General features: G+C 37.4%; 2 protein-coding genes across 3 annotated transcripts; both read left to right on the top strand.

Moving 5' to 3' along the window:
- Positions 1–767: 767 nt before the first annotated feature.
- On the top strand, positions 768–2,719 carry stmp1 (short transmembrane mitochondrial protein 1). The gene is made up of 3 exons (XM_058416563.1): positions 768–898; positions 1,190–1,243; positions 2,099–2,719. Exons 1-3 carry the CDS (start codon positions 884–886, stop codon positions 2,168–2,170), a joined length of 141 nt encoding a protein of 46 aa, XP_058272546.1. The 5' UTR covers positions 768–883; the 3' UTR covers positions 2,171–2,719.
- Positions 2,720–4,228: 1,509 nt separating this feature from the next.
- golt1ba (golgi transport 1Ba) lies at positions 4,229–9,768 on the top strand. 2 transcript variants are annotated; one of them, XM_058416541.1, is made up of 5 exons: positions 4,229–4,387; positions 5,144–5,235; positions 6,410–6,588; positions 6,886–6,967; positions 8,930–9,768. In XM_058416541.1, exons 1-5 carry the CDS (start codon positions 4,363–4,365, stop codon positions 8,966–8,968), a joined length of 417 nt encoding a protein of 138 aa, XP_058272524.1. In that variant the 5' UTR covers positions 4,229–4,362; the 3' UTR covers positions 8,969–9,768. The 2 variants fall into 2 exon arrangements, with proteins under 2 accessions (XP_058272524.1, XP_058272525.1); XM_058416542.1 differs by lacking the exon at positions 8,930–9,768 and adding an exon at positions 8,298–8,912.
- Positions 9,769–13,035: the final 3,267 nt, after the last annotated feature.

The raw sequence follows: 13,035 nt of genomic DNA, 5'->3' as shown, positions 1-13,035 counted from the left end.
CAATGAGGAAGAGACAGGAGGCAGAGCTGGAGGTAGCAGAGCTGAAGATGTTGAGGTTCTCTTTGGGAGTGACGCAGTTGGACAGGATTAGGAACGAGTACATCAGAGGGACAGCTCATGTTAGACGTTTGGGGGACAAAGTTAGAGAGGCCAGATTAAGATGGTTTGGACATGTTCAGAGGAGGGAGAGTGAGTATATTGGTAGGAGAATGTTGGACATGGAGCTGCCAGGCAGGAGTCAAAGAGGAAGGCCAAAGAGGAGGTATATGGATGGAATAAATGAGGATATGAAGCTAGTGGGTGCAAGTGTTGAGGATGCAGTAGATAGGGATAGATGGAGAGAGATGATTCGCTGTGGAGACCCCTGAAGGGAAAAGCCGAAAGAAGAAGAAGAAATATTTTTATTTATAGACTGATTTCTCCCCTGTACTTCAGTATAATTGGTTATTTTGTTTTAGATTCATGACCTAATCCTTGTAAAGTCCATTTTAGATTCCGGTTATAACGCTGCAAAGTGGAGAAAATCTCAAAAGGGGGGTGAATACTTATGCGCGGTATTGTAATGACCTGAGATAATCTGGCGGCATCTGCCGGTCAGAGCCTGTAACTACAGCCAGGTAAACTTTAAATTACATTTATTAAATGACGTTTTTAAACATTTTATACATCACAGTATATTAAAAACGATATACATTTATTCACTAATCAATTCACTGTTTATATAAAAGATTTAAAAACGTTTTTTCCCTCGTACCCCTTCATGGACGTTTATTTTGAAAAGCATTAGTGAAGTAACCGGACTAGCTGTTTTCCTGTTTCCCCAACAGCAGCACACACTCATCACTTCTAAACACTTTATTCATTCACATCCAAAGTTCTAACCATGATGCAATTCATCGTGAGTATTTATTTATTTTGTGTATTTAAATCATATTAATCTTTGCGAAGCATAAATTCCTTAAATCAGCTCGCTAGCTGGTTCACTAGCTGGCTCGCTAGCTGGTTCACTGATTAGCCTTGGTCGTTAGCACGTGACGTTAGCAAATCTGTCTAGAGATAATGCCGGATCACATTACACACCATCTAATAATAATAGAAATAAATAATTCTACAGATTTTTTAAGGTGTTTAATGAGTTAAAATCAATGACTAAATGGTGAGAGTGTGTGTGTTTGTGTTTGTTTTGCAGCTTGGCTTCACTTTGGGGAATGTGGTTGGGATGTACCTCGCTCAAAACTATGAGGTTTGCTTTAAATTTATTACATTTATTTATTTATTTGTGATTTTTCACAGCTAAAATATTAAATACATGGAATATATAGTTTTGTTTATTCGTTATGACGATAAAGAATGGCTGGATCTTTCCAAATCACCTACAGAGAAATTTCTAAATAGATAAATGTTTGTTTGTATATTTATTTGTTTGTTTGTTTATTTTTGTTTATTTGTTTAAACATCCGTGAACCAAAACAAGGTATCAAGACGTGCTCGAACATCATTATTTCCCTTTAACTATTTATATGACTTGTCTTTATTGTTTTTATCCATTTCTAGCTACGTCTGAGTTAATACCCGAGTTAATTCTTGTTTTCGCTATGAACCATCATTTACAGACAAAGACAGACACGCTTTTCATCATTTGCGAGCCAGAACTCTGTCCTGAAGATGTCGGAGAACTTGGTTAGAGCTTTACAAAGCGCTGGAGACTCTTTCCATAGATGTCGAATAAACGTCTCCTTACTCTGAGAAATCTTAATACTCAGCCCTTCTCCATAGACGTCTGTAGAAAGTGATCAATGTGTCAGTGTATTAGATCACACACTGGTGGTGTTTACCTGCAGAACATCTAGTTCAGACGCTCTGGTGTTCGAAGAGTCGACTTGAAGAATCGTTTTCGTTACAGCCGTGATTCAGGATGCGTTTCCATGGTGATCTTCATCCCAGGTCTTTGGGAATCGGGATACTTTGTTCGATATCCTCCATCTATATACTTCCATTGAGCAAACAAATAAAAAATCCTCACAAATTCTTCTTCTTTCCCTGTTCTTTGGATCAAATGTCCGTCTAACAATCTTTCTTTCTTATTCTCGCCACAAAGGTTCCAAACATCGGCAAGAAAATCGAGGCCTTCAAAAAGGACGTGGAGGCAAAGAAAAAGCCTCCAGAGTGAAGAGCCCATGTGATGAATCTCAGATCTATTTATTCTAAAAAATACACAATGACATCTTTTATGGGAATAAAAAAATCACACATGCGTTAAAGAATCCCAGCTGTTCAATTAGCAGTGTCTCAAACTATTTCTTTTTTTAAATATATACCTGTATTTACTATTGTTTACTAGAGTGCTGGATGTGATTTTGGATATTTGTTACATTTTCATGCACACTTATGGATCCGTTCAACGTCCAACTGGGGTCCAAATAATCCTGTTTTCCGTTTTTAGTTTTCATTTGTGTGTATAAAGTGCTCTTTATAAACCCAGTACAAGGTTTAAAAAGTTATTTTAACGCTAGAAGAAGTGGAACCCAAAAGGCTTTGCACACAGACTGATCCTGAACTCGGGTAGTTCATCTTAGCTTTATAAAATATTTTACAAAGCACTTCTGGATGAGAGTGAGTACAATAAGCAGTGTTATTAATTCACTGATTCGTGCAAACTAGGAAATTGTAATCGATGTTGTGATTGATGATTGAAGAATAAAAGAAGTTCTGGGGATTAGTTACTGCTGTGTCTTTCTCGCTGATGCTTCACAATGAGTTATGATCTTACCATGATGAATTATGAATAGGTCCATATTAATGTTACTTTCAAGACAGAATACTACAAACTACAAATACATTTTCTTTATCATTATTGCTCATGATTGTCATAGAGTTCATAAACACACAATCCCTTACATTACACCTAAACAGCTAACCTCAACATAAAGTATTTCAATGTATTGTACTGCGGTTTGTGCAAATAAAATTGATTAATACGTTTAAGATGATAAAATTGTTAAGGTTTGACAAACGATTATTTCATTCAGGCCATATTCTGCAGCTGCGGTTCTGACTCTGGCCAGCAGATGGGTGTATTGTCAATAGAAATAATCTTCGCCATGATGTTCAAGATATTTTTAAAATGATTAAAATGATATTTTTTTAAAGAGATATATCCTTGAAATATATATTTTTTTTCAATAAATCGTGTAAACCATAGACGTGTCCACGTGAAAATAAAGAATTAAATAGTTCCTATAATACTAATTTATTTGGACAAATTGGGGATGCAAAATTAACTGCATACAAGGGAGAAAAACCTCAGATTTTATTCTATATAACCAGTGAATGGAAAAAAATATAATATATATAATAAATATATACTTAAATTTAATATCAGTGAGGGAATATGGACATAAGCGCACTATGTTCAAAGGCTTGAATATAAATCGTTAAATGCAAAAGATTCATATTGCTATTGCTTGTTTTATACAACAAACAAAACTCAAAACTGGTATGAATAATTAAAGCTTATTAATAATAGAATAGCAAGATCAGTAAGTAGGAACTCTTACTTTTAAGAGTCGGCTCGTTGAGTCGGCTCTTTGTGGGTCGACTATTGTATTGCAACACGAAGAATCGACTCGAATATCTGAAGAGCCATTTTTAGACGAAGTGTTAGACGGCGATGCCTTCTTTAAAAAAGTTAAGGTTTATTTCTTGATTAATTTTCAGAGAATCAGAGAATGAGGTGTTTGTGAGCCGAATGAGCCGAAAATTGATCTGACTCACTGAAGAGAGTCGTTTAGGGGTCGAATGAGCCGAGCAGTAGATCTGACACACTAAAAAGAGCTGTTCGTGAGTCGAATGCGCCGAGAGATATATTTAACTCACTGAAAATAAATGTGTGATGGTTGAATAAATCGAGTAATACATCGGAGTGATTGAAAATAAACGAGCAATAGGTTTGATTCAACGAAAAGATCAGCGCGGGAGCCGAAAGAGTCGAGTAATAGAACCGACTCGCCGTGAAACAGCCACCTGGGAGTCGAATAAAGTGATCCGACTCATTGAGAAGAGCCAAATGGGAGTCGAATGCGCCAGGCAAATCTACCTGAATTAAAATGTCACTGAACAAGGGCCACATACCCATTTAACCTTGAAACGTCTTAAGGGTTCAATTTAAAGGACAAAATTAGAGTTAGAAGAAGCGAAACGTGAAAAATACTCGCCGTGTCAGTCGTGCGCATGCGCAGCCGTAGCAGTACCGGAAGTGAATGCTGCAACTGTTGCTACTGCAGTTGACCAGCGAGTGGAGCGTCAAAGTGACAGCTGCTTTCCAGTTTCTCATCGAGTTTTAAAGTCGAAATCTTTGCAAAGATGATCTCTCTCACTGATTCACAAAGTAAGACTGTTATAGCACGTGTTCGGATCATTAAAATGGACAGTAGGGCTGGATTCTAGAAGCTAGCATCAGTCAGCTAACTAACACCTATTAAAACTTAACACAGGCTAATGGGAGTGTTTATTATACTGTGTGTTTATGTGGGAAGGTTTTACATCATGTGATGACAAAACATGATTTGATCACTCTGTCATTGATTAAGTGCCATTTGCTGTCATGCTTTGTACAGATTTTACTGACCATTCATCATGTAATAGACTAATCTGACCTCTCTGATGTTTCCTTTCTACCTAAATGACACTATGTTGGATGTTTGTCCGGTTTGTGTCACCTTAAACAGTGATGTCGACCGGACAGACTAAAGCGCAGCTGCATCGCACAATAATCTTTAAATAAGAAGCGAAGCAAGGGTTAAATCCCACAGCACTTCACGTTAGGAAAGTGAAAATACACCAAGGATATGCGAGTCGCTCAGGGTGGGGCGCTGGTGACTCAGTGGTAGGTGCGGAAGGCCCGGGTTCGATTCCCAGCCAGTGCCCACACCCCAGCCGCTGGATGCAAAATGGGAGGGAGGGTTGTGTCAGGAAGGGCAAAACCTGTGCCAAGTTGTTGTGTGGACCAGTTGGTCCACTGGGGCGACCCCTCACACACGTAGGGAGCAGCCGAAAGATCAACAACAATGTGCGAGTATCTCAGGGTGGAGGTTTTCCCCACAGCCATGTATTAAAACTTCTGCTTTTCTTTTTCACTCCACAGAAATCGGGATGGGACTGACGGGCTTCGGAGTGTTTTTCCTCTTCTTCGGGATGATTCTGTTTTTCGACAAAGCGCTCCTCGCTATCGGAAACGTAAGCGTAAACATCCAGGATGATCTTTTTACACTGATTGAAAACAGAGATTATCTTCAGCCGTGTCTGCATCGATCCAGGTGTATTTTGTATGAAAAGAAATTCCTCAAAGAGCAAAGAGCGGAGTTGATTCGGTCAGGAGGTGTCCGTCACTGAGCTGCTGAGTGAATGCTGGACTTTGGGACGTCTGCCTTTACATACACATGAATGTAATATGGAGTTGTCCCACCCTTTGCAGCTATAACAGCTTCAACACTTCTGGGAAGGATTTCCACAAGGTTTAGGAGTGTGTTTATGGGAATTTTTGACCATTCCTCTAGAAGCGCATTTGTGAGGTCAGGCACTGATGATGGATGAAAAGGTCTGGCTCACAGTCTGTGCTCTAATTCATCCCAAAGGTGTTCTATGGGGTTGAGGTCAGGACTATGTGCAGGCCAGTCAAGTTCCTCCACACTAAACTCACTCATCCATGTCTTTATGGACCTTGCTTTGTGCACTGGTGTGCAGTCATGTTGGAACAGGAAGGGGTCATCCCCAAACTGTTCCCACAAAGTTGTCCAAAATGTCTTGGTATGAAGCTGAAGCATTAAGAGTTCCTTTCACTGGAACTAAGGGGCCGAACCCAACCCCTGAAAAACAACACCTGAACTCAGTGATTTGGAGGAGTGTCCCAAAACCTTTGGCAATGTAGTGTATGTTCACCTAGAAATGTTGGACTTTTGGATTGTGATGTTTAGTTTGATGGACTAGTTAGAGAGCGTGTTCTCACTAGCGTTGTGTGATGCTGTACTTCATTTTCAGGTTCATTCATGTGCAGGATCTTGACATCAGTAGAAAAGCTTGCTAGCTCTGTTAAACTAGCATCAGCATGAGGTGGTTGCTTAACACCTTACCGTTTCTTTAGTAACGGCTCTTTCAGAGTGACGCGTAAGGCAGGTATCGGCGTTCGGGATTCCGATTGGCCCGACGAAAATCGTGGGTTTGTCGTTTCTATGGAAACGGCTGGTAGTGGTGTTCACGTTAACAGATCTGCAGATGATAGTGTGAGTAAGGAAACAGTCGTTGTAATAGGTTAGCGTTTCCATATTAACTGATCAGTCAGAGTGTTTTTATCTCACGCAGAAATTGCTGCAGGAACGGATTTCCGCTCTCTCACACCTCTGTCTCTTCTCAGATCCTGTTCGTGGTGGGTCTGGCGTTCGTCATCGGCCTGGAGAGGACCTTCAGATTCTTCTTCCAGAAGCACAAGATGAAGGCCACCAGCTTCTTCCTCGGGGGCGTGTTCGTGGTGCTGATCGGCTGGCCTATCGTCGGAGTGGTGCTGGAGTTTTACGGCTTTTTCCTTCTCTTCAGGTAAAGATCCTCACAGTGAAGTGTGAAGAAAATAATATATATATATATGTCCTTCCTGTAATAGCTGTAGTGAATGCTGACACCTGATCAATTTCAGCAATTTATTAAAATGACCCCCTCCCCCCTTCTCCCACCCCGTCCCCTCCTTTCTTTTTCTTTCTTTTTTTCTGTCTTTATTTCTCTCCCTCTACCCCACTCTCCCCCTCCCTTCTGTTCTCTCCCCCTTCCCCCCATCTTGTCCCCCTTACCCCCCCTCCTGCTCCCTTCACTCCTTCCCCCCCCCCTCGCTCTTTATAGAGGTTTCTTTCCAGTGGTTATTGGGTTCATCAGGAGGATACCCATCCTCGGCTCTTTGTTGAATCTGCCCTTCATCAGTGGGGTAAGTGTCTCAATCTCTCCCAATCTCAACCTCTCCCTCCCTCTCTCTCTCTCTAACTCTCTTTCTCCCTCTCTCTCTCTGTATGTCATTCTCTCTCTCTCTCTCTCTCTCTCTCTCTCTCTGTATGTCATTCTCTCTCTCTCTCTCTCTCTGTATGTCATTCTCTCTCTCTCTCTCTCTCTCTGTATGTCATTCTCTCTCTCTCTCTCTCTCTCTCTCTCTCTCTCTCTCTGTATGTCATTCTCTCTCTCTCTCTCTCTCTCTCTTTCTCTCTCTGTCTGTCATTCTCTCTCTCTAATTCTCTCTCTCTAATTCTCTCTCTCTCTCTCTCTCTCTCTTTCTCTCTCTGTCTGTCATTCTCTCTCTCTAATTCTCTCTCTCTAATTCTCTCTCTCTAATTCTCTCTCTCTAATTCTCTCTCTCTCTCTCTCTCTCTCTCTTTCTCTCTCTGTCTGTCATTCTCTCTCTCTAATTCTCTCTCTCTAATTCTCTCTCTCTAATTCTCTCTCTCTAATTCTCTCTCTCTCTCTCTCTCTTTCTCTCTCTGTCTGTCATTCTCTCTCTCTAATTCTCTCTCTCTCTCTCTCTCTCTCTGTATGTCATTCTCTCTCTCTCTCTCTCTCTCTCTCTCTCTCTGTCTGTCATTCTCTCTCTCTAATTCTCTCTCTCTCTCTGTCTGTCATTCTCTCTCTCTAATTCTCTCTCTCTCTCTGTCTGTCATTCTCTCTCTCTAATTCTCTCTCTCTCTCTGTCTCTAATGTAATAAATAATAGTGTAATAAGAAACACTACACTTTTTAAACCTTGCACTGAAGTTTGCACACTTCAAAAGAAAGTACTGCGTAATTCACAGGAACTCGAGTCTCACGCTTTTTAACACATAACGTTAATGCACAACGATCACGTCATGCTAAGCCTGGGGCTGAAAGGTCCAAAGCGCCGCTGCAGCACTCTGTTGAGGGTGAGATGAAGCGAGGGTTAAAGCTGCATTCGATTAAAGCTCGTTAAACTTCGGAGTACGGAGAAAAAAAAACATGTTTTCTAACATTTTGCCATTGTGTAGATGATAAATCCAGGTTCAGGCTTCCAGATTAAGTCGGACGCAGCGTTAATCCCGCTGCAGCGCTAATGAGCAGGGAGGTGAAGTGCATTGTGGGTAATGTAGGAAACCACAGAAGACCAACATGACAAGGAGAAACGCTTCATTCAGTTAGAAACTAAATCTCAGACGCTGTTGGAGACGAGAATGTCAAGTGTGTACTGAGTCATTACTCACAATACAGTCTGTGTGTGTGTGTGTGTGTGTGTGTGTGTATCTGTCTTTCTTAAAGCCTTCCTAACTCTTGAATGGACCATCAGCAGTCTCGGTCAGTCGCTGCTGCTTTGGCTTCTGCATGTGAGCACCCTGATCATTACATCACTTCCTGTCAGGTCACATGCTCCTGCTGACGCTGGTGTATGTTCATGTTTATACCACAGCGTCATTCTGATCGGACAAAACCAGAAATCACTGTTTCTATGGTAACAGCTCATATGCAGGGGCGTCTTGGGTTCGCTTAAACAGATGACGTGACGTTTTCAGGCCGGGATGAGTCTCCAGTTTCAGAGCTTTGCGCTTGTTTTTTTAAAGGATTTCCACCAAATTTAACGTAGCTATAAATGGATAAAAACTACTAACGGTTTGTTTATCAATAACGTTCCATGTTGCTGTGGTATAAAAGGAATAAACGCACGTTTCCTGTTACAGGAGAGTAATCACGCTTGTGTTGTAGTGTAGTAACTCATCACTGATTATTTTCCTGTAACTCCACCCCCCCTGAGTTAGTTACTCCAGACCTTTTCCCTATACACACATTTTCATCCTCAGCTCCTTCCGGTCATTCCTTTCAGTTCATTCCTTTGTGATGTGAAACCTTTCCTGTTGATGTTTGTTAAATTCTTTTTTCTCCTCTCTCTTCGGCAGTTTGTGGACAGAGCGAGCGAGAGCAACAGCATGGTATAACGGACGCCGTGCGCTTCTTGCTCCTTTATTTATCACGGATTTCCTGAAACGAACTAGATCATCTTCTGAAAGCCATGTTGATTCTTGTTTTCCCCTTTTAAATGGTGCGTGTGTGTGTGTGTGTTTTATTCTGAACCTATGGAGAGTGTGAACTGAAGCAGACCAGCGTGTGAAGTTATATTTATATGGATATTATTATTACAAGGTCTGTTATCGCTGTATCCCAAAAACAAAAGAAACCCTTGTTCCTGTCCTTCTTCGAGTTCGCGGAGGGAACGATGATGAAGAGGATGTCGTACGGGATGAGGAAGGACAGCCGAAGGGTTCGTTCTGTTACACTGACGCCACTTTGCTCCGCCTCGGTTTGCTTCAGCTCAGAGCCGGTTTCCACGACGACTCGGACGTGGGCCGTTAACGTCGTACTTAATTTTTTCCTAAATGTTGTTTTTTATTGAAAAGTATTGATACTGTTGAGGAATACTTGCATGAACTTTGTAAACACTTTAAAAAGAAAAAACACAAAGCTGGTGTTTGTCTGTTCAGTCATTTAAATTTTAACTCATGGATGAAGTCTGCAGCAGTATTTCGGTGGCCTGAGAGCAAAAAACATATATAATTAATTCCTTGTTAATATAAAAAGCTTTATTTTGTATTTTTACGGTTAATTTGTTCCCCCTTTATTTGAAATATATTTCTGCTCTATTTATCCCCAGAAATCTATTTTTCCCTCATATTTGCTTTTATTATTTTTGAAAAACATTTTTAAGGTGTCACCATTTTTATTTTATTTTTATTGTATTTATTTTTTGTGTAGCAAATGTTCAGCTCACTTAATTTTTCTTTAAGGTAGAATATGTGAAAATGACAATTTTTTAAAACATATTTTACTCTTTTTTTTTTTTAATTGAAAGCCAATAATGCCAATAGTGCTAATAATTTTTGTTTGTTTTTTACAATTTGTCTTTATACTGTATTATTTTTTATGTGGTGAAACCTTTTATTCTCTGTCAAATTTAGACCATTTACTTGTTTGGGGTTTTTTTTATTTAATTTTTAAATCATGTGATTTAAGCTGAAATAGATTTTTTTTACATTTAGTAAGTAAATCTAAATTATTTGAAATGAATTAAAAACTATTTGATTTGACTTAAACTCCTCATCAAGACTTTAGACTAGAACGAATCTTTTTTTTTAATTGATCATAAAAATATATATTTATTACCAAAATGTTAAAAATAAAAGAAAATCAGAAAATGAAAACATTTCAATGTTTTAAAACGATTTAATTAGGGTAATAATCAAATCAAATAATCTATAAATATAATGTACTATATATAATATTATATAATATCTAAATAATGTATACTAATAATATTATTATTAATATATAAAATAATAAATATAATATATTGATAATAAAAATAAAATAACCTTTTCATAATAAAAAATAATTATTTATAAGATAATATATTTATAAATATAATTTAATTTACATTTATAAAATAAAATGAATTATTTAATCTTGATATATGTTAAATATATGTATATGTTATTAAAAATATCCCATACAATAAGATTATAAAATAATTAGACGGAACATGGCATGAGTTCATACACCAAAAAAATCATTTAGAAACACGATGCTCCCATCACCATGCTTCTAAAGTTTTGAGCCATGTCCGAACTCCTTCCTCAGGCAGAAAAAAATAAAAAATAAACCACGTGGCATGGATCCTGGTCTTGTTATCGGACACGTCCACCTCTACTCTCTACTCTTCTGAGTTTAAACTGTAAAATGCAGCGCTGTTCTTTTTTAGTTCACTTCTCTATAATTCAGTCCATAGTTCCAGGTTTGAAATCAAATCTACGTGCCAAAGGGAAATTGATAAAAAAGGAGCCACTGTGGTTATTAATGTGATTGATGTTGGCTAAAAAAAGGCAAGAGGAAAAGAGGAGCAGCGTCGTTAATAACCTCGGGTCAGAGAGAGAGAGAGAGAGAGAGACGCTCGATACAGTGTCCAGAGGAGATCATCATTAATCCCGGGTGAGTGGGGAAGCCCTTTCATCAGCCGGCCATTCAGAAACAAAAAGCGTGTGTGTGTTTGTGTGACGCTTCACCGATCTCACTGTAAACACATTCATATTTCTACAGACTCACTAATCTGCTTCATCTTCTGCTTAGTAAAATAAATACCTCGTAACATAGAAACTACTTCAGAACATATCAGAAAAACGAATTGCTCGATAAAATAAGCGATATTTTGAAATTTCTCGTCCCACCGGTGCAGAGAGACGTCCCAGAAAATCTGTCTGTGTTAAATCTGTAATTATCTACAGTTCTAAATCAAATATTTGAAGATTTCTGAATTTTGTGCCGAGTCTGACAAAAGCTGTATAATAACCGTGTAATAAGCGATTTATACAAAACACATAATGTGGTATAATGGTCTATGAATACATTCATTACCTGTTATAATGCATTCATAAGACATTATTCGCGTGTTATATAGCAATGTTTATAATGCATGTATAAATTGTTAGCCATATGCAGGGTTTATTAAAAAAATACCAAGTGCTTGGTTTCCTAAGTAACGGTGTTATAACATGTCATGAGTGTCTCATAAATAGTAATAAATACTGTATTAAGAGCAGCATATGAATTTGTTTATAGTTCATTATGAACTTTTGACTATTTATAGCCATCTTATGACCATTATCTGAGGTGAGTGATGACCTTTCTGAATATTGTAGTTATATAATGTTTATAAACAGCTTATTACATCATCATCAGACAACATTGAGTCTCGTAGAAGCAAAATATTTTTTTAAATATTCTATTTAGGAATGTTTTATAAAAGAGAGAATTGGATATCGGAAAAGTTATTTAATAAGCAGTTTATAAATAAACAAGATCATATATAACATGATTATAATTTCTTAAATGATGTGCAGATATTAATTAAATTAATTATTCAAATTTATTTATAATTATTATATTTATATGAAATAATATTAATAATTCTCAGAGAAGCGAGGATCAGACTCTGAGAAACATATCTCAATTTATTTACATTTTATTTTCTGTAGCACAGGGATGATGTATTTATTTATTTATTTAATTTCTTTTTATTGCCGAAGGTATACAAGCCCTTCCCCCGTGTTAATCAATGTTTCTTGACCTATCACCATAGACGCTGCTCATTAACCACAGCGCTGTGTGTGTGTGTGTGTGTGTGTGTGTGCGCGTGTGTGAATTCCTCCACCCTCCACGCTCTTATTATAAATAGGAGTGATTGTTTAGAAGCGACTTTATCCACACTCCTTTCTCTCTCTCAGCTCTCCACACACTGATCACACCCTGAGGAGCTCACAGCACAGACATGAAGGTACGAGACTCACCTGTGTGTGTGTGTGTGTATCATTAGGAGACAGAGGAACTGTACTTTTACTATTTATTTACTACTTTTACAGACACTTAGTTAACTATGGTTGTCTCCTTCTGCTTATTGTTATTATTAGTAAATCAGTTTATTAATTTATTATTAGTAAATTAGTAAAATTAGTAATGAATTATTATTTTTTTCTTATTTTTATTTTGCATGGTTTTATTTATTATATATATATATATATATATATATATATATATATATATTTCTTTTTGTTTGTTTATTTATTTGTTTGTATGTATTTATGGTGGTTTGTTTAGCTGTTTCTCTTTTTGTTTGCCTGTTTGTTTGTTTGCACATAATTGGGAAGAAATTAGAGGGTTTTTTGCTCTAATGACCTTTTGCTCTAATTTTATATTATTTAATAAATATTTATATGTATTGAATCATAATTTTCTGATTAAATATTTATTTATATATTTTATTTTTTTTATCTGCATGAAGACAGACAGAATCATGCATTTTTTATTTACTCATTATTATTATTATTATTATTATTATTATTATTAATTTTTATTTTTTTATTTATTTTTTTTTTAAATGTTAACCTGTACACAATAACAGATGGAATCCTGATGCTTTAATTTTTCCATATCATTTTATTTTACTGCATGTGTTTCA

The sequence above is a fragment of the Hemibagrus wyckioides genome, linkage group LG19 (genome assembly GCF_019097595.1).
Source record: "Hemibagrus wyckioides isolate EC202008001 linkage group LG19, SWU_Hwy_1.0, whole genome shotgun sequence".
Classification (NCBI taxonomy): domain Eukaryota; kingdom Metazoa; phylum Chordata; class Actinopteri; order Siluriformes; family Bagridae; genus Hemibagrus; species Hemibagrus wyckioides.
This window is presented reverse-complemented; position numbering and strand designations above follow the sequence as displayed.

Bases quoted from the DNA above. Each gene is read 5' to 3' on its own strand.
- golt1ba (XM_058416541.1), top strand. From the start codon at position 4,363: ATGATCTCTCTCACTGATTCACAAA. The intron at 5,236-6,409 runs GTAAGCGTAAAC...GTCTCTTCTCAG, and splicing joins CGCTCCTCGCTATCGGAAAC to ATCCTGTTCGTGGTGGGTCT. The intron at 6,968-8,929 runs GTAAGTGTCTCA...TCTCTTCGGCAG, and splicing joins ATCTGCCCTTCATCAGTGGG to TTTGTGGACAGAGCGAGCGA.
- stmp1 (XM_058416563.1), top strand. The intron at 1,244-2,098 runs GTTTGCTTTAAA...CTCGCCACAAAG, and splicing joins ACCTCGCTCAAAACTATGAG to GTTCCAAACATCGGCAAGAA.